The following is a 22,400-nucleotide window of genomic DNA, read 5'->3' as shown; positions in this document are numbered from 1 at the left end:
GTGTATTTAAGTATGCACCGTGCACCAGCATTTTAAACACAGCACTAGCTCAGAGAACCTAACGTGCTTATGCCATCTGGTAATGACTCAATGTGTTAATTGCTGCCATGATACAAGCCCCACTTATGCTCTGAGCATCTGCAGTTTTTGCAATGCTGATGCACTGAGAATATCTAGCTATGCTTTACATGCACGTGCAGTGAAAACGTTAACGCTAAAACAGTGATAACTTTTTTTGCCAATACATTTTTTTGCCAATGCTCTGTCTGACCGCAGGAGCGAGCTGCACTGAGTATAACGGCGCGGTCAGGCCGGGCTGTGACTATACAGCTGGCCCGATGCGCTGTGTAAAAAAAACAGACCCGCTCAGAAGAGCACAGAGAGCGGGTCTGAAAAACAGTCATTCTTTAAAAAAATTTGCAGAATTATATAACATTATTTTTTAGGTTTACTGACACTTTAAGTGAAAAAAACATGTTTACTGTACAGTGTCCCTTTAGGCAAATGTCAAAGGGGAAACAAACTGGTGCTCACGTCTGTACTTTTGTGATAACTATTTTTTTTGCACATTTACAAATGTGGAATAATATTTATTTTTTATATTTTTTGTATGCTTGCTTTCTGACATAGATGTTGACAGCTTTAAACAGCAGTATAAAAGCTGCCAATTAAAGCCATCAATGTTTTTGTTATAGATTTGGATAAAAAAACACACAACACACACTCATACACAAACAGACTCATACACACTCATACACACACACACTCATACACACAGATATACACTGATACACACACACAGATATACACTGATACACACACACAGATATACACTGATACACACTCAGATATAAGGAAAAACAAATGGAAAGAGGACAAGGGGGGAGAGAGAGCAGAGAGACTCCAGTCCGTGAAGAAAATAGACTGAATAACTCATGCTGCAAATACTTTTTTCCTGGAGATTTGTTCTATACAATATTTTATTTTCATACATCTACATTACATATACTACTGTAATATATGTAATGTAGATGTATAAAAATAAAATATTGTATAGAACAAATCTCCAGGAAAATGTATTTGCAGCATGAGTTATTCAGTCTATTTTCTCCCACGGACTGGAGTCTGTCTCTCTACTCTCTCTCCCCCCTCGGCCCCTCCCTCTCCAGACCGGAGCTTGTCAGAGATGAGAAAGATTTACATTTATAACCCTGCCGAGTGCTGTGCATTCACACACATTAGGAATGTCAGAGTGTCAGTAGTAATGTTTGAAAAAGTAACCTTTATTTACATAGAAAAGCATAATAATAATAAAATGTTTTATTCCTGTACAGATTTGTAACATAAACTGCAGCACAAGCTCTGTCTGCATAACATTGAGTGCTGCTGCTGTGTTTTTTATATGCACAAATTATAGGGACTCTAGGGAGATATGAAGTGCATGTCATGTGACTCCTGTGCTGTTGAAATATGGCGGCATACATAGCTGCATCAAGCCCTGGATATGTATACTGCTAGAAACAATTTTCTTGAAATGTTTTTTGTAAGCTGAAGTTACAGCATAAATAGCTGTACTCAGTTTTTTATTATTACACAGTAGAAGTTAGTTTGAATGGTTTTTAGCAGTCAAGTGTTTAATGTCCCTTTAAGAGACACAGATCTATGAATAAGGCTTTGTCCAGCCAAAAACACATAAGACCGTGTCTTTTGTTTCTAATTTTTGCTGCTATGGAAGATTATTAATAAAAAAAATCAACTTTGACGTCTGTGCCTGCTTTTTCTGTGGATGCAAGAAATACTGCAGGCCTCCCAGGTGAAATATAGACTTGTCCACCAATCCCCTGGGTTGAGATGCTGTTAATGATTTAGATCCTTGGCATTGTGCTCGCACTTGTCTACTGAAAGCAAGTTGCTGCAGCTCAGGTAAGTACAGTGGCTGTAGGTCCTGAGAGGTAAATACCTGCACCTTCATAGTGCACCAGATATTAGTATAAATATGTTAACATAGTTTGTGGACATATATTTATAAAGTGAAGCTTTGGAAACATCAACCAGTGGGAGTGGGCTTACCATGCCCTCAACATATGAAGTCTCCAGCTGCTTTTAAAATTTTAAAAATGTAAAAAAAAAATATCATCAGTGCCGGGCCCAATAGGTTATAGCAATGTTTTTAGGCACACACTTAGCCCTTATTCATGCTTACCTATTTTGCTTTAACCTTTTGGACCCTGCACTGATGGAAAAAAAACCCAGCAGCTTAAGACTTACATTTTTTTACATCATACACCTTATATACAGTTTTTGGACATTTTAAAAAAAACATACGGCGAGATTACGAGTTTTGCGTTAGGAGCTGTGCGGTGCTAACGAGCAGTTTTGTCTCACCGCTCACTTACCTACAGCACTGGTATTACAGGTTTTTACAAACCCGGCATTAAAAGGCAAGAAGTGAGCGTAGAGCAAAATTGTGCTCCATACCACACTCCAATACCAGCGCTGCTTAAGTCAGCGGTGAGCTGGTCGTACGTGCTTGTGCACGATTTCCCCATAGACATCAATGGGGAGAGCCGGCTGAGAAAATGTCAAACACCTGCAAAAAAGCAGCGTAAAACTCAGTAACGCAGCCCCATTGATTCCTATGGGGAAACTACATTTATGTTTACACCTAACACCCTAACATGAACCCCGAGTCTAAACACCCCTAATCTTACGCTTATTAACCCCTAATCTGCCGCTCCGGACATCGCCCCACCTACAATATATTTATTAACCCCTAATCTGCTGCCCCCAACATCGCCGACACCTACAATATATTTATTAACCCCTAATCTGCCACCCCCAATGTTGCCGCAACCTACCTACACTTATTAACTCCTAATCTGCCACCCCCAACGTCGCCGCCACCACTATATTAAATTTATTAACCCCTAGCACCCCCTAACTTAACTATAATTTAAATAAATCTAAATAATATTACTATCATTAACTACATTATTCCTATTTAATACTGAATACTTACCTATAAAATAAACCCTAAGCTAGCTACAATATAACTAATAGTTACATTGTAGCTAGCTTAGGGTTTATTTTTATTCTACAGGCAAGTTTGTATTTATTTTAACTAGGTAGAATAGTTATTAAATAGTTTTTAACTATTTAATAACTACATAGCTAAAATAAATACAAATTTACCTGTAAAATAAAACCTAACCTAAGTTACACTAACACCTAACACTATATTACAATTAAATAAATTACCTACATTAAATACAATTAAATAAATTAAATACAATTAGCTAAATCACAAAAAAATAAACACTAAATTACAGAAAATAAAAAACAAATTACAGATCTTTAAACTAATTACACCTAATCTAATAGCCCTATCAAAATAAAAAAGCCCCCCCAAAATAAAAAAAAACCCTAGCCTAAACTAAACTACCAAAACCCCTAAAAGGGCCTTTTGCGGGGGAATTGCCCCAAAGAAATCAGCTCTTTTTCCTGTAAAAAAAAATACAAACACCCCCCCCCCCCAACAGTAAAACCCACCACCCATACAACCAACCCCCCAAATAAAATACTAACTAAAAAACCTAAGCTCCCCATTGCCCATTGAAAAGGGCATTTGGATGGGCATTGCCCTTAAAAGGGCATTTAGCTCTATTGCAGGTCCAAAGCCATAACCTAAAAAATAAACCCACCCAATACACCCTTAAAAAAATCCTAACACTAACCCCCGAAGATTCACTTACCGGGAGAAGTCTTCATCCAAGTGGCAAGATGTCCTCAACCAAGCTGGCAGAGTGGTCCTCCATACGGGCAGAAGTCTTCATCCAGACGGCATCTTCTATCTTCATCCTTCCGGCGTGGAGCGGGTCCATCTTCAAGACATCCGACGTGCAGCATCCTCTTTCAACAAAGTTTTCTTGCTGAATGAATATCTCTTTAAGTGACGTCAACCAAGATGGCGTCCCTTAGATTCCGATTGGCTGATAGAATTCTATCAGCCAATCGGAATTAAGGTAGAAAAAATCCTATTGGCTGATTGTTCCAATCAGCCAATGAAATGCGAGCTCAATCCTATTGGCTGATCCAATCAGCCAATAGGATTTTTTCTACCTTAATTCCAATTGGCTGATAGAATTCTATCAGCCAATCATAATCTAAGGGACGCCATCGTGGATGACGTCACTTAAAGGAACCTTCATTCAGCAAGAAGCCGTCAATTGAAGAGGATGCTCCGAGCCGGATGTCTTGAAGATGGAGCCGCTCCGCGTCGGAAGGATGAAGATAGAAGATGCCGTCTGGGTGAAGACCTCTGTCCGTCTGGAGGACCACTTCTGCCGGTTTCGTTGAGGACATCTTGCCGCTTGGATGAAGACTTCTCCCGGTAAGTGAATCTTCGGGGGTTAGTGTTAGGATTTTTTTAAGGGTGTATTGGGTGGGTTTATTTTTTAGGTTATGGCTTTGGGCCTGCAATAGAGCTAAATGTCCTTTTAAGGGCAATGCCCATCCAAATGCCCTTTTCAGGTCAATGGGGAGCTTAGGTTTTTTTAGTTAGGATTTTATTTGGGGGGTTGGTTGTGTGGGTGGTGGGTTTTACTATTGGGGGGTTGTTTGTATTTTTTTTTTACAGGAAAAAGAGCTGATTTCTTTGGGGCAATGCCCCACAAAAGGCCCTTTTAAGGGCTATTGGTAGTTTAGGCTAGGGTTTTTTTATTTTGGGGGGGCTTTTTTTATTTTGATAGGGCTATTAGATTAGGTGTTATTAGTTTAAAGATCTGTAATTTGTTTTTTATTTTCTGTAATTTAGTGTTTTTTTTGTGATTTAGCTAATTTAATTTATTTAATTGTTTTTAATTTAGGTAATTTATTTAATTGTAGTGTAGTGTTAGGTGTTAGTGTAACTTAGGTTAGGTTTTATAATTACAGGTAAATTTGTATTTATTTTAGCTAGGTAGTTAGAAAATAGTTAATAACTATTTTGTAACTATTCTACCTAGTTAAAATAAATACAAACTTGCCTGTAAAATAAAAATAAATCCTAAAATGGCTACAATGTAACTATTAGTTATATTGTAGCTAGCTTAGGGTTTATTTTATAGGTAAGTATTTAGTTTTAAATAGGAATAATGTAGTTAATTACAGTAATTTTATTTATATTTATTAAAATTATATTTAAGTTAGGGGGTGTTAGGGTTAGGGTTAGACTTAGGTTTAGGGGTTAATAAATTTAATATAGTGGCGGTAACGTTGGGGGCGGCAGATTAGGGGTTAATAAATATAATGTAGGTGGCGACGATGTTAAAGGCGGAAGATTAGGGGTTAATATTATTTAACTAGTGTTTGTGAGGCGGGAGTGCAGCGGTTTACGGCTTAATATATTTATTCTAGTGGCGGCGATGTCCGGAGTGGCAGATTAGGGGTTAAAAATGTTATTATAGTGTTTGTGATGCGGGAGGGCCTCGGTTTAGGGGTTAATAGGTAGTTTATGGGTGTTAGTGTACTTTTTAGCACGTTAGTTATGAGTTTTATGCTACGGCGTTGTAGTGTAAAACCCATAACTACTGACTTTAAAATGTGTTAGGGATCTTGGAGGTAGAGGGTGTACCGCTCACTTTTTGGCCTCCCAGGACAGACTCGTAATACTAGCGCTATGGAAGTCCCATAGAAAAAAAGGGTTTACGAAGTTTACGTAAGTCGGTTTGCGGTAAGGCCAAAAAAGTGTGCGGTGCCCCTATACCTGCAAGACTCGTAATACCAGTGGTAGTGAAAAAGCAGTATTAGGACCTGTTAACGCTGCTTTTTCATCTTACCGCAAAACTCGTAATCTAGCCGATAGTTTTTTTGAGGTTACTGTTGCTTTAAATTTAGTGCTAATTTCTTCTAAACTATTCACAGTATGCTTTATGTCACGGATACCAGATGGCTAAGGCTATCCCACACACCCCTACAACCTCACCCTTGTTGTTTCTCAGTGGTTTTGGGCTCCTCAGAGCAACCACCATCTCTGGAAGCTGTTTGTTTGCTTTGTTTTGGCTTGTTTTTGTCTTCAGAGAAGAGATGGTTTATGACCAGGAAAAGCCTCCTAGCCTGGCCGGGCTCCTGGAACTCCCGGTCGGCCGCCTCACAACGGACACCCGCCTAACACCTCTCAGGCTGGCCAGGCTCCTGGAACTCCCTGTCGGCCACAGGACAGCAGAACACCCGCTAACTTTAACCCAGGTTGCTCCAGCAACCATGTGCCCCAGAGCTACGCTCTTTTGGGGATTAGTAGCCCCTGGGGAGTACAAGGGGTGGGGGGATTCCCGGAGGGGAGCTCCTTTGGGAACCGGGGGTTTTGGACACCCCTAACCCCATAACTTCAACGGACTGTAACTCCGGTCCCCAGTAACGAATCATGCTGATTTTTGGACTGTGAAATCTGGGGACAGAGAGCTTTAAAATGACACCCTGCTCCACCGGGATCAACACCTAAGTATTGAGATTATGTGGGACTGTGGCTCCTATGGAGGCGCCGGTCAGTCTGGAGGGGCGGGAATGGCGGGAAAATTGTGGGATTGTCCTTTGTGTTATCAAGATAAGCTCTGTGTATAAAAGGAGTGTATGTTTTACAATAAAGTCAGTTATGAAATACTATTTAGCGCTTACGCTAGAAGCAAACTTTTTGTGCGTGTCGGGTTGCGCTCGTATTATGAGTTGAAAGTAAAAAGTTTGCCCTCTTGTGCTAATCAGACACACGCAAACAGCTTATTTCTAGCGCAATTAGAATATTGCACGTGCAATAACCTATTCCCTTATACAAGTCAATGGAGAGCGAAAGTGGAACACCCTACTCATGCTCTAACCCGAACTCATATTCAGATATGCGCTAACCAGATCGCATATTCACATATGTGCTAACCCGACATTAAAAAATATGAATATTTCACATTCCAATGTTCTTCACATAGAAGATGTTCTATTTATTCATAAATACATATTTGTACATGTATCTGATGGTATTTTGGTACAATATATATCTATACCTATATATAGATGATTATATATAGGTATAGATATATACAGATACAGTTACAAACGGCGGTGTTTGCGGCCCTCAGTGCTTTACCTTGCCCTGCTAAACACAAATGAAAGGTCAAACATAGCTCTCCTGCCCGGGGTCATAATGTAATTTATTGGATTTCTATGCTCTGTCTCAGTTATACAAGGATGAGTTGCACTCTGAGGCTTCAGTGGATGAACTTTCTGGGACGGAGTCTGCTGCCTCGAAGCCTCCTGCTGCAGAGGAACCAGCCTTTAGATTTGAGATTGAACACTTACGTTTTCGTCTAAAGGAAGTCCTGTCTACATTAGAGGTTCCAGAGGCCAAGCTGCCTGATGAACCTTTGATCCTAAATTAGACAGAGTTTACGAGGACAGGGTAGTGCCTTTAACTTTTCCTGTGCCTGTAAAGATGGCGAACATTATTAAGAACGAATGGGACAGAATTGGATCTTCCTTTTCCCCTTCGTCTTCCTTTAAAAAATGATTCACAGTCTCTTAATTGGAGTTGTGTAGGTCCGTCCCTAAGGTGGATGGCGCTATCTTAATGCTTGCCAAATGCACTACTATCCCGCTTGAGGATAGCTTGTCGTTCAGAGAGCCGATGGATAAAAAGATGGAAACTACCTACTGGTGCGACTCCTTAGCGGATTTAATCGAGGTGAATGGTCCCCTTGACATTATCCAGGAAAGAATTAAGGCCTTGAGAGTTGCTAATTCTTTTATCTGTGATGCAAACATGCAGATTATTTGCCTGAATGCTAAGGCTTCTGGCTTTACGGTCCAGGCCCGTCGGGCGCTCTGGCTGAAGTCCTGGTCTGCGGATATGACTTCTAAGTCCAGACTTCTTTCCCCTTTAAGGGAAAGATTTTATTTGGTCCAGGCCTGGACTCCATTATCTCCACGGTTACAGGTGGCAAGGGTGCCTTCCTACCGCAAGATAAAAAGAGCAAGTCTAAGGGACAAGTTTCTAATTTTCGTTCCTTTCGTTCTGATAAATCCAAACGACAGCAGTCCTCCGCTAAGACTGAGCAAACCAAGAGTACTTGGAAGCTGGCTCAGTCCTGGAATAAGTCCAAACAGAGCAAGAAGCCCGCAGAGACTAAATCGGAATGTAGGGGCGGCCCCCGATTCGGCTCCGGATTGTGTAGGGGTCAGACTATCGCTCTTTTCAGACGCTTGGTTCAGGGACATGCACGATCCATGGGTCCTGGAGGTCATAGGTCAGGTATACAAGATAGGTTTCAAGTCTAATCCTCCCAAGGGCAGATTTCTCCTCTCTATCCTGTCTTCCAGACCAGAAAAGAGGGAAGCCTTTTTTGGGGTGTGTGCAGGTTCTGTCCTCCTTAGGACTCATTGTCCCGGTGCCTATCGCAGAAAGAGGTTTGGGATACAATTCAAACCTTTTAGTGGTCCCAAAGAAGGAGGGAACTTTCCGCCCGATTCTGGAACTAAAGTGCTTAAACAAATTTCTTAATGTCCCCTCGTTCTAGATGGAGACGATAAGGTCCATCCTTCCCTTAGATTAGGAAGGACATTTCATGACCACTGTGGATCCACAAGGACCACTTCCAGTTCCTAAGGTTTGCCTTCCTGGACCAGCACTTCCAGTTCATTGCACTTCTGTCTGGTCTAGCTACTGCTCCAAGAGTTTTTGCGAAGGTTCTAGGGGCTCTTCTAGCCATTGCCAGGACCCAGGGTATAGCATTAGCTCCCTACTTGGACGATATTCTGGTACAAGCACCATCTTTTCATCTGGCAGAGGACCATTCAGAATCTCTCCTCTCTATTCTTCAATCTCATGGATGGAATATAATCCTAGAAAAGAGTTCTCTTATACCAAGCACCAGGGTGGAATTCCTGGGTACTGTAATAGACTCCATATACTTAAGGATATTTCTAACAGACCAGAGACGTTGCAAGCTAGCTTCGGCATGTCTTGCCCTCCGGACCTCCTTAAGACCCTCTGTGGCTCAGTGTATGGAGGTGATTGGTCTCATGGTGTCCAGCATGGACATCATTCCCTTTGCCAGTTTCTGTCTCAGACCGTTGCAACTGTTTATGCTGAGGCAGTGGAACGGTGATCATTCGGATCTGTCTCAACAGATTTCTCTGGACAACCTGCCGAGAAAATCGCTCTCTTGGTGGCTCTGTCCAGATCATCTGTCCCAAGAGACAGCCTTCTTAAGACCATCCTGGGAGATTGTGACTACGGACACAACTATCAGGATGGGGAGCTGTTTGGGGTGCCAAGAAGGCACATGGTCTGTGAACTCAGGAGGAATGCTCCCTCCCGATAAACATTTTGGAACTTCGGGCAATCTTCAATGCTTTGAAGGCTTGGCTCCTTCTTGGTTTGTCCCAGTTTATCAGACAATATAACCTTGGTGGCTTACATCAAGCATCAGGGGGAACAAGAAGCTCCCTAGCAATGAGGGAAGTATCTCGGATTCTGGAGTGGGTGGAGATCCACAGCTGTTCGCTGTCAGCGATCCACATTCCGGGTGTGGACAGCTGGGAAGCGGATTTTCTCAGCAGACAATCCTTTCATCTGGGGGAAAAAGAACTATGTTACAAAAAAAAAAAAAAAGTTACAAACATTAGAAAAAGATTACAACAATTTTAAGCTAATTACACCTACTCTAAGCCCCCTAATAAAATAACAAAGCCCCCCAAGATAAAAAAATTCCCTACCCTATTCTAAAATACAAATAGAAAAGCTCTTTTACTTTACCAGCCCTTAAAAGGGCCTTTTGCGGGGCATGCCCCAAAGAATTCAGCTCTTTTGCCTGTAAAAAAAAACATGCAATACCCCCCCCAACATTACAACCCACCACCCACATACCCCTAATCTAACCCAAACCCCCCTTAAATAAACCTAACACTAAGCCCCTGAAGATCTCCCTACCTTGAGTCGTCTTCACCCAACTGGGCACCGATGGACCAAAAGAAGACATCCGGAGCGGCAGAAGTCTTCATCCTATCCGGGCAGAAGAGGACATCCGGACCGGTAGACATCTTCATCCAAGCGGCATCTTCTATTTTCATCCATCCGGAGCGGAGCCATCTTCTTCCATGCCCCGCAAAAGGCCCTTTTAAGGGCTGGTAAGGTAAAAGAGCTTTTCTATTTTTATTTTAGAATAGGGTAGGGCATTTTTTTATTTTGGGGGGCTTTGTTATTTTATTAGGGGGCTTAGAGTAGGTGTAATTAGCTTAAAATTGTTGTAATCTTTTTCTAATGTTTGTAAATTACAGTTCTTTTTTTATTTTTTGTACTTTATTTAGTTTATTTAATTGTATTTATTTGTAGGTATTTGTATGTAATTAATTTATTGATAGTGTAGTGTTAGGTTTAATTGTAACTTAGGTTAGGATTTATTTTACAGGTAATTTTGTAATTATTTTAACTAGGTAGCTATTAAATAGTTATTAACTATTTAATAGCTATTGTACCTGGTTAAAATAAATACAAAGTTGCCTGTAAAATAAATATTAATCCTAAAATAGCTACAATATAATTATAATTTATATTGTAGCTATACTAGGGTTTATTTTACAGGTAAGTATTTAGATTTAAATAGGAATAATTTTTTTAATAAGAAATAATTTATTTCGTTAGATAAAAATTATATTTAACTTAGGGGGGTGTTAGAGTTAGACTTAGCTTTAGGGGTTAATAAATTTAATAGAGTAGCGGTGAGGTCCGGTCGGCAGATTAGGGGTTAATACTTGAAGTTAGGTGTCGGTGATGTTAGGGAGGGCAGATTAGGGTTTAATAATATTTATTATAGGGTTATTGAGGCAGGAGTGAGGCGGATTAGGGGTTAATAACTTTATTATAGTAGCGGTGAGGTCCGGTAGGCAGATTAGGGGTTAATAAGTGTAGGTAGGTGGCGGCGACGTTGGGGGCGGCAGATTAGGGGTTAATAAATATTATGTAGGGGTCGGCGGTGTTAGGGGCAGCAGATTAGGGGTACATAGGGATAATGTAGGTTGCAGCGGTGTGCGGTCGGCAGATTAGGGGTTAAAAAAAAAAAGTGGCGGCAATGTGGGGGGGCCTCGGTTTAGGGGTACATAGGTAGTTTATGGGTGTTAGTGTACTTTAGAGCACAGTAGTTAAAGGGACACTGTACCCAAAAAATTTCTTTCGTGATTCAGATAGAGCATGACATTTTAAGCAACTTTCTAATTTACTCCAATTATCAAATTTTCTTCATTCTCTTGGTATCTTTATTTGAAATGCAAGAATGTAAGTTTAGATGCCGGCCCATTTTTGGTGAACAACCTGGGTTGTCCTTGCTGATTGGTGGATAAATTCATCCACCAATAAAAAACTGCTGTCCAGAGTGCTGAAACCAAAAAAAAAGCTTAGATGCCTTCTTTTTCAAATAATGATAGCAAGAGAACGAAGAAAAAGTGATAATAGGAGTAAATTAGAAAGTTGCTTAAAATTGCATGCTCATTCTGAATTACAAAAGAAAAAATTTGGGGACAGTTTCCCTTTAAGAGCTTTATAAACCGGCGTTAGCCCATAAAGCTCTTAACTCCTGGCTTTTCTCTGCGGCTGGAGTCTTGTCGTTAGATTTCTAATGCTCACTTCAGCCAGGACTCTAAATACCGGCGTTAGAAAGATCCCATTGAAAAGATAGGATACGCAAATGGCGTAGGGGGATCTGCGGTATGGAAAAGTCGCGGCTGCAAAGTGAGCGTTAGACCCTTTCCTGACTGACTCTAAATACCAGCGGTAGCCCAAAACCAACGTTAGGAGCCCCTAACGTTGGTTTTGACGGCTAACGCCAAACTCTAAATCTAGGCGAATGTTAGACCACTGATGAAAATATATTGTCAGAAAAGTCTATTTCTAAGCTGCAAGAAGTAGTTTAGGACACTAGAGGGTGCTATTGTGTTATCCAAATATGTATCTTGTCAGTGTTAGGGAAATACCTTGCTCGTTCCACCCAAATTGATGTGCAGACACTGCCAGACCCTTTTTTCCTAGACATAAACAATATTTGGGGTATATTTCTTTGCAATCACAGCATTGGAAAGCTTTAGTCTTTAGCTTGCTTATACACATACATCATGTATTATATTCCTTTGTCTAGAATATCTAGGTGATTAGAAATGCAGAAGGAAGAAAAATAAAACATTACAATTTTGTGCACTAGACCCCGTTTGATAGACAGCGTTTTTGGATAACACAGATGGAATATAAAAAATTGGAGGAAGTCTAGAGAAATAGATGATAGGGGTGTGGATACATAGGATTCTATTGGCTTCTGATTACAGCATCCTTTAGAAAGCATCCTCCCTCGTGCCTTTCTCATTCACCACCTACTTCATTACTGATTCATGAGGAGCAGCAGCAGCTCCTGTGGATGCAGTGATCTCATCGCTTTTTCCTTGCAGCTCCAGCATAACACACTCATACAGAAGCTGGGCCCTTCTGTCACATCTCCACTGACTTCTAGAAACTTGCCCCTTCGTAAACCTTTCATTTGGATATGATTATTGAATTTCTGGGCTAACTGCATATTTGTGTATTTGCTGCATTTATATTATTCACAATGGCTGTCTGTGGTTGCTTCCTTCTAAGGATGCTTTCCATGTGTAGAGATGCAGACTGGCGTGCCATGCTGTAAATGACCCAACGTGCCATGCTGTCTCGATTCTAGGTTTTCTTTCCAATTCTTTTTATTGTTAAACTGGGGTATTCTGTAAGACCCTGTGTGTGGACTACATGGAGGAGAGGATTCCTTTTGCTTCCCCGGCCCCCCAACTGTCCCCTCCTGTAAAAAAGTCGCAAGACATTCAAGATGAGAAGAGCAACTTTGTCAACGAGTATGCCTGTCGCGTCCTGGAGCTTCTGGGCATGGGACATCGTTTGTTTGTACCCCGGCTTCTGGCGGTGAGACTTGTTGCATCGTCATTCTACCTCAGTAGGGAAGTAGGGACTGCATGCTTTCATTAGTTTGTGATGTGAGTCCATGTTGTCCCTTTGAATTGGCTTGCAAAAGCAGTGGCCTAGCCCTGCCGTCCCTACCAGCTGTTGGTCCTAACCAGATGTTGCTCGCACGTCTGGTCATCCATTCATCCATCACATTTTCACATCTGGAAAATCCATCTAGAGAATACCATAAAGGAGTTTCTAAAAACTTTACTTTTGACAGTTCTTAACAACACTTTACAATTTTGTGTGACATTTGTTGCAAAATAAATGTCACAAATTCCATTGTAACACTGGTATATATATTGTTATAAGTATTAAAATGTATCCAAATGACACAATGAGGGATTATATTTATTGTTTTTAATAAAATATATATATATTGGAATAATGATGATTTATAAAACATTTGATTTTACTTTGCTTAAAGGGACACTGAACCCAAATGTTTTCTTTTGTGATTCAGATAGAGCATGCAATTTTAAGCAACTTTCTAATTTACTCCTATTATCAAATTTTCTTCATTGTCTTGGTATCTTTATTTGAAATGCAAGAATGTAAGTTTAGATGCCGGCACATTTTTGGTGAACACACTGTGTTGTTCTTGCTGATTGGTGGAAAAATTCACCCACCAATAAACAAGTGCTTTCCATGGTTCTGAACCCAAAAAAATAGCTTAGATGCCTTTTTTTTCAAATAAAGATAGCACGGGAACAAAGAAAAATTGATAATAGGAGTAAATTAGAAAGTTGCTTAAATTTGCATGCTCTATCTGAATCACAAAAGAAAAAAGTTGGGTTCAGTGTCCCTTTACGTTCAGTTTAGTTTTCTATACATGGTTCCTTATTGGGGGTTATTTTTTTGCATGTGTTAAATGTATAAAAGTAACTTTAGCAGATAGAAATTTTAACAGGTATTCTTGAGGATTTTACTGTCACAGAATCACTTGTTTCTACAACAAATTAATAAGTTGAGTTGGTGGACCTATTCTTATCTCAGAAGAATTTCATACTTTTATCAAGAGTAGTGTTACTCATTTGCAGCCCTCAAGGAGCCCTAACAAGTAAGAGTTTTAAGGTTGTTCATTAGTTCAATCATTATAACGGTCTCACTTGTGCTCAGGTAGAGAAATCTGCCCATTGAAGTGTGGAATTGAGAAACACTGATCTAGATATTAAAGCATACTGAGGTATCTTCTTGTTGCCTGCTTAGTGTTTGTATAAGTATAATATGAGAGATCTTTCTCTTGTACAACTACTCTTAGTGGAGTAAACATGAATGCAGTTTGCATGCTAGATTAGGGTAAAGTGATCAAGCAGTTGTACCGGTTGTGTAGACCAGTGTTTCTCAACCGTGGTCCACAAGTACCCCTAACAGGTTAGGTTTTCATTATAGCTGAACCAGTGCACAGGTGAAGTAATCAGCTGATTAGTAACCATGGTTACTATCCTGCTCTCACCCATCAGCTGATTATTTCACCTGTGCACTGGCTCAGCTATAATGAAAACCTGGTCTGTTGGGGATACTTGAGAACCATGATTGAGAAACCATGGCATAGACTATATGAGCTCACTATCAGTGTGGCAAAGGGACGGTGGAATATCGATACCAGATAGGTTCACATTGGGATACATTGCATCTCATCCAGTGCCCTCAACATATCCTAATCCATTAATATGGATGGAATTCATTCATTACTGTGCTGTAAGTACATTTCTGTGACACCAAGCAGCAAACGTATATTGATAGATATAGACAGGAGGAAATTGCAAAAGATCATATGTCATTGTGTATAAAATGAACACAAACACATCTCTGTACCACATTGGCAGGCAGATGCTGGGATTTCTACAAGACAAAACAGAGGCAGATATCTAGCTAAAGCATTGCTGATTCTGGGTTGTTTTTATATAAGACGTATGTTTGTTTTTGGTTATTAACAGTTCTAAAATTAGTTCACTGGTCTTTCGAGTGAAAAAATTTTTTTTGTGGCCTTTCATATAAAAAAATCAGTCTGGTTTATATTCTCGAGTTAGATTTTATCTATTTTTTTCAAACTACAGAATTATTTTGGGAGTGTTTATGTATCTATATATAAATATATAAATATATATATATATATATGTGTGTGTGTGTATATGTAAACATATATATATATATATATATATATATATATATATACACTGTATATTTTCCTAGGGATTTTGTAATCACGCATATCTCCCATATAAATATTCTGATATTTATTAATTCTCCTCCTGGGGTATATTGAGATAGATATAGATATTTGTCTAGTAACAGTGGAATCTGGATGACTGGAGTTTCAAATGATATATGTAAATTACCTATTTATGTAAATTACCTGATACCTGTGGAATTATGTATTGTGAAAAAAAAGGATTGATTTAACTGCAACTAAAATATAAATTACAGAACTGTTTTTATCGAGTTATATTTGCAGAGTATGAAAATGAAATGTAGGATTCAGTTTAAAGTTAAAAGCAATAAATAGACACATGAAAATACTGTGCTTTATTGCGTGACAACCACTGGGGGTGGTGTGAGGTGATAGGCTGAGGTCCCTAGTTACAGTAACATGAGGGAACACCTTTGAAACCCCTAGGAAAGCCTTGAAAGAAATATTGTTCTACAGACATTTGCTTTGCTGGCAGTTAGTGCTGATCTGAAGAAAAAAAAGTAAAATATCATCGGGATAATAATAAGCATTTGTATAAATACATAGAGACTGAAGCTCTGCAGAATTATTAGGACTGCATTTTAATGTAAATCCTTCCCTGCCATCTGAAGTGATTGAACCCTATGTGAATTTACAAGATTTAATGTTTGTGTTTTTTTTCCTTTAACAGACTTCCAAAGAAGATCTTCTACAAGCAGATTTTGAAGGGGCTTTAAAGTTTTTCCGGGTTCAGCTACCGAAACGCTACCGAGCAGAGGAGAATGCCCGTAGGTTAATGGAACAAGCTTGCAACATAAAGGTAACAACTTTATATAGTACAGCCTTATACCTGATCATAGCTGACCTTGTACTGCATATCTATTGAAGGGATAGTCTAGTCAAAATAAACTTTCATGATTCAGAGCATGCAATTTAAGCAACTTTCTAATTTACTCCTATTTTCAATTTTTCTTCGTTCTATTGGTATCTTTATTTGAAAAAGCAAGAATGTAAGCTTAGGAGCTGGCTCTTTTTTGGTTCAGCACCTGGGTAACGCTTGCTGATTGGTGTCTAAATGTAGCCACCAATCAGCAAGCAGCACTACCCAGGTGTTGAACCAAAAATGGGCCAGCCCTTAAACTTACATTCTTGCTTTTTCAAATAACAATACCCAGAGAATGAAGAAAAATTAATAGGAGTAAATTAGAAAGTTGCTAAAAATTGCATGCTCTATCTGAATCCTGAAAGTTTAATTTTGACTAGACTATCCCTTTAAAGTATGGAACATATCTGTAAGTACTTTAAAGGGAGATTCCAGCAAACATTGGAATCCACATGGATGCATTTCAGTTTTGAACAGAAGCATTTTTGTAATATACATTTATTAGCAAAACTGCTTCTAATAAAAGCTATAGCTGTTTCAAAAATGTGTATAAGTATGCACCGTGCACCAGCATTTTAATCACAGCACTTTCTCAGAGAGTATCATCTGGTAATAACTCAATTTGTTAATTGTTGACATGATACAAGCCCCACTGTCACTCTGAGCTGCTGCAGTATTTAAAATGTTGGTGCACTGAGAATATCTAGCTATGCTTCACATGCACGTGCAGAGAAAAATGTTAACACTAAAACAGTGATAACTTTTACTAGAAACATTTTTGCCAATACATGAATATTACAAATATGTTTCTATTCAAATATGTAATTCATCTGTGTGCATTTAAATTTTGACTGGAATGTCCCTTTAATGTATTCTACAGGTTTGTAAGTGCATCTGTTTCTTGAGAGTTCTCTGACATTCTAATACTTATAAGTGACCCTCTTTTATGAGATCTGCAAACTTTTTATGGGAAATCTGCCTGAATAAAGTCTGAAATGCGTTTATGAAGAACTGAGAATTGTAAATCGGCACTTTTTTAATGCAATTAAAAAAAGACCATTTTTTTTTTACAGGTCCTTATTTCTTTAAACAGAATTTAAAAAAAAAATTATTGTGAGCCTTAAACCGATAAAGAAATGTGAGATCTGCTTATCGGCTAGTGCGCATTCTGGCTCAGCAGATGTATTAAGCAGTATTTTACCAATCCAGAGCTGACTTAAAATTATTATTATTCTTTATTTATAAAACGCCATCAGATTCTGCAGCGCTGTCAATGGGTGCAAAGATATAAGTACAACGGTGAAACAATACAATACAAGACAACATTTTACAGACAAATACAGAGGGAATTGAGGGCCCTATTCACATGGGAAGTTACAATCTAGATGGGTAGGAGGATGGGAAACAGGAGGTGGGGACTGCAAAGGTGAGAATGATATTAGTGAGGAGTTAGATGAGGGCAACTGTTGGTTAAGTGAAATTAATTTGTTAATAAATCGGGTGATAAGCTTCCCTGAATAAAAAGGTCTTTAGGGAGCGTTAGGTTAGGGGAAAGTCTTACAGCTCCAGGAAGTGCGTTCCAGAGGGTCGGTGCTGCACGAGAGAAGTCCTGTAGTCTAGCATGGGAGGAATGTTAAAATGTGTTTAGGAGTTAAATGCTTAGTTCATTTCATAGTAACATAGTAATTGAGGTTGAAATAAGACATACGTCTATCGAGTTAATACTATACAGATCCTACCTGATTTACATTAAAAGCTCAAATAGAGCTTAATCCAATTAAAAAGGTGACCCAAGCAATCGTATCCCTAAATTCTGTTTCTTGCCAGAAATGTATCTAAGCCATTTTTTACATGTATCTAAGGTATTGGCATTTACTACCTCCTTAGGAAATTTCAAGCTCTTCTCCCATGAATATGACATTTTATTATTGCTATTTTATGTCCCTTTGTGTTTAACCATTTCCCAGGGTTACACATACGATACATAGCATTTTATTAAACAAATGTAAATATTTTGCTACTAAATAACATTTTATTACTACACTGGTGTTTCTTTTTAAATTGTTACCTAGTTATTCCAAGTCACATGCATATGGTTTCCAAAATCCTGTACTTTTCCTGTACTTGATTTATAGACAGCATCAAGGATTATTGATAGTCTGTGATAGGTTGTAAATACTTGCCCAAATAAAGTGGCAACTTCAGACACTATCTAGTTTGAGATAAGCTGCTGAAATACTCTAATAAATATCTGGCTTTAGCAAATCTATTCTAATTATACAAATGTGGACAGTGATTCTCTTTTGCATGTTAGCAGATGTGTTAGAGGGATGTGGGCTACTATAGTGTATTCCGTTTTGTAACTATTAAATTAATACAACAATTTTCTGAGTTACTGAATTAGTCAGTAATTGGGAAGCTCTACTGACAGTTATATAAAGACTAGTTCACATTAGTATACCTTGATTATGTTAAAGGGACATATACAGTACATCTTTCCCATAAACATAGTTTATATCAACTTTTAAACTCTATTTTGCAATATAAATGTCATTTTGTTGCCCCATTTCTTTCATCAGATGGTGAGAGTCCACGAGTCATCGGGTGTGGGAATATTTCTCTTCTGACCACTAAGTGAAGGCAAAACACCTCAACATACCAGAAATTTAAATCTCTCCCACTTCATATGGTCCTCAGTAATTTTCTTTTGCCTCCTTGATGAGGAGTGAGGTGAAAGTAAAGTATAGAAGCACTTGTTATTGAAAGGGGAACCTCTAACCAATCTGAGGCCAAGTTCCTCCATGCTGTAACCTGTCATTCAGAGTGGTAGAGTCCTCAGCCTGAAGTAGAGGGAGGTCTGGGCTTCTTCCAGAGCCTAGAAACTATTATTTACTAAGATACTGAAAAGCCGTTTTTTTAGGTTTACAATTAAGTTTGGGTGGAAAATTGGTGATGAAGGTAAAATCCCTAGGTATTTCACTATTTAACACGTTATTAATTATACGCCAGAATGTCTATTTCTGGACATGTCCACCATATGTGCAACAGGGATCCTTTTTCTCTACAACCTCTCTAGAAGAGGTCATTGGCACCAGGATAAATATACTTCAAGAGTAGCGGAGTTAAATACCACCACGTTAGTAGTTCATAATTGGTCTCGATTATATTTTTAGAAACAGAAGATTTAGAGGTTTAATAAAAGATTTTGTGCCATTGCTTTACAGTTTGCGTGTGGGGAAATTCCTTGTTCCAAGACCTAATATATCCCCGGAAGCGTATTTGTAGAAGAATTAAACAGTAACTTAAAGGTCAAGTCGAGTGTGTGTCTAATAGGAGGTATTGTGGAGCATAATCGTTCAAAAGGTGTAAGAGATCTAGTAATGTAAATTTTATGTTTGTTGGTTAAATCTGAGGTGGCGGACAGACAGCAACCATCCCGATCGGATACGATTAGGATGATTGTCACCCCCCTGCTAGCGGCCAATTGGCCGCAAATGTACAGGGGGCGGCATTGCACAAGCATTTCACCAGAAATACATGTGCAATGTTAAATGCCGACAGCGTATGCTGTCGGCATTTAGCGATGTCGGACGGACATGATCCGCTACAGCGGATTATGTCTGCCCAACATTTAATAAATCTACCCCTTGGTTACAACTTACAATTTTCCACAACTAGATATATTGATACTAGTTAAAGGATGTTTGATATTTCCCATAGAGGGTTAGTCAGGCCTGGAGATGGAGAAGTGGAGAGATTGGGGAGTTTTTTTTTTCAAAACCTAAACCTACATACAACTTTCCAAAGTAGTTCTATATCAAATGTTCTTTTTTTGTTGTTGTTATCCTTTGTTGAAAAGCAGAGTGGTAAGTTCAGGAGTGTGCATGTTTCTGCAGCACTATATGGCAGCAGTTTTGCAACAGTGTTGCACATTAGCAAGATCACTAGATAGCAGCAACCTATCAAGATATATCTTCAACAAATAATAACATGAGAACTAAGTACATTTCAAAATAGAAGTAAAATGGGAAGTTTTTTTAAATTGTATTCTCTGTCTGAATCGTGAAAAATAAAAATTTTGGGTTTCATGTTCCTTTAAAGGGACACAAAACCCCATTTTTTTATTTCATGATTCAGATAGAGAATGCCATTTTAAGCAACTTTCTTAGTTACTCCTTTTATAAATCTTTCTTCATTCTCTTGCTATCTTTATTTGAAAAAGCTTGAATGTAAGCATAGGAGCCGGAACATTTTTGGTTCAGCACCTGGGTAGCACTTGCTGATTGGTGGCTACTTTTAGTAAATTAGAAAGTTGCTTAAAATTGCATGTTCTATCTAAATCGTTAAAGAAAAAATGTGGGTTTCATATGCTAGACTAGCTTTTGTGGCTTAAGTCTTGGTCTGCTGATATGTTATCTGTGCACATACTGCTTTCTCTTCCTTTCCAGGGTAAATCTCTCTTTGTGCCTGGGCTGAATGCTATTATTGTCACAGTCACTGGGGGTAAATGAGCTTTCTCCAACATTGGTGTGTCCGGTCCACGGCGTCATCCTTACTTGTGGGAATATCTCTTCCCCAACAGGAAATGGCAAAGAGTCCCAGCAAAGCTGGCCATATAGTCCATCCTAGGCTCCGCCCACCCCAGTCATTCTCTTTGCCGTTGCACAGGCAACATCTCCACGGAGATGGTTAAGAGTATGTGGTGTTTAGTTGTATTTTTTTTTTCTACTATCAAGAGTTTGTTATTTTAAAATAGTGCTGGTATGTACTATTTACTCTGAAACAGAAAAAGATGAAGAATTCTGTTTGTGAGAGGAAGATGATTTTAGCAGACAGTAACTAAAATCGTTTGCTGTTTCCACATAGGACTGTTGAGATGAAGTAACTTCAGTTGGGGGAAACAGTTAGCAGACTTTTCTGCTTAAGGTATGACTAGCCATATTTCTAACAAGACTGTGTAATGCTAGAAGGCTGTCATTTCCCCTCAGGGGGACCGGTAAGCCATTTTCTTAGTCTTAAACAGAATAAAGGGCTTAATATGGGCTATAAAACTGGTAGACACTTTTATGGGCAAAATCTATTGCTTTATTTGGGCATTTTATACATGTTTATGCTGGTAATTCACACTTATAAACTTGGGGAACGTTTTTTAACGTCAGGCACTGTGTTAGACACCTTTTCCAGTCAGGAATGACCTTCCCAGTTGTAGGCTGAGCCTCATTTTCGCGCCATTACTGCGCAGTTACTTTTGAGAGCAAGACATGCAGATGCATGTGTGAGGATCTGAAAATAGTTGGAAAAGTTCCTAGAAGGCTTCATTTGGTATCGTATTCCCCCCTGGGTTTGGTAAAGTCGCAGCTGTAGCTGGGACTGTAGAGGGGTTAAAACTGTAACCGGCTCCGGTTTCGTTATTTTAAGGGTTAAAGCTCTGAAATTTGGTGTGCAATACTTTGAATGCTTTAAGACACTGTGGTGAAATTTTGGTAAATTTTGAACAATTCCTTCATACTTTTTCACATATTCAGTAATAAAGTGTGCTCTGTTTAAAATTTAAAGAGACAGTAACGGTTTTTGTGCTTTATTGACAAGTTTAAGCCTGTTTAACATGTCTGTACCTTCAGATAAGCTATGTTCTATATGTATGAAAATCAATGTGTTTCCCCTTTCAAAATTGTGTGATAATTGTGCCATAGCGTCCAAACAAAGTAAGGACAGTACTGCCACAGATAATGAAGTTGCCCAAGATGATTCATCAGATGAAGGGAGTAGACATGGTTCTACATCATCTCCTTCTGTGTCTATACCAGTTTTGCCCACGCAGGAGGCCCCTAGTACTTCTAGCGCGCCAATGCTTATTACTATGCAACAATTGACGGCAGTAATGGATAACTCCATAGCAAATATTTTATCCAAAATGCCTGCATATCAGAGAAAGCGCGATTGCTCTGTTTTAAACACTGAAGAGCAGGAGGGCGCTGATGATAATTGCTCTGTCATACCCTCACACCAATCTGAAGGGGCCATGAGGGAGGTTTTGTCAGATGGGGAAATTTCAGATTCAGGAAAAATTTCTCAACAGGCTGAACCTGATGTTGTGACATTTAAATTTAAATTAGAGCATCTCCGCGCACTGCTTAAGGAGGTGTTATCTACTCTGGATGATTGTGACAACCTGGTCATTCCAGAAAAATTATGCAAGATGGACAAGTTCCTAGAGGTTCCGGTGCACCCCGACGCTTTTCCTATACCCAAGCGGGTGGCGGACATAGTGAATAAGGAGTGGGAGAAGCCCGGCATACCTTTTGTCCCCCCTCCTATATTTAAGAAATTATTTCCTATGGTCAACCCCA

General features: G+C 39.1%; 1 protein-coding gene across 1 annotated transcript in view; it reads left to right on the top strand.

Annotated features, from left to right (window-relative positions):
• The window catches only part of RABGAP1L (RAB GTPase activating protein 1 like), a 1,244,335-nt gene that overhangs the window by 1,093,989 nt on the left and 127,946 nt on the right, over positions 1-22,400 (top strand). The window contains exon 19 of the mRNA XM_053693261.1: positions 15,859-15,987. Within this exon, the coding sequence (XP_053549236.1) occupies positions 15,859-15,987 (129 nt within the window). The remainder of the gene's footprint in view (positions 1-15,858; positions 15,988-22,400) is intronic.

Source organism: Bombina bombina, chromosome 10 (assembly GCF_027579735.1).
Source record: "Bombina bombina isolate aBomBom1 chromosome 10, aBomBom1.pri, whole genome shotgun sequence".
In the NCBI taxonomy this organism is placed as follows: Eukaryota; Metazoa; Chordata; class Amphibia; order Anura; family Bombinatoridae; genus Bombina; species Bombina bombina.
Note: the sequence above shows the minus strand (reverse complement) of the source record. Positions and strands in the feature narration are given on the sequence as shown.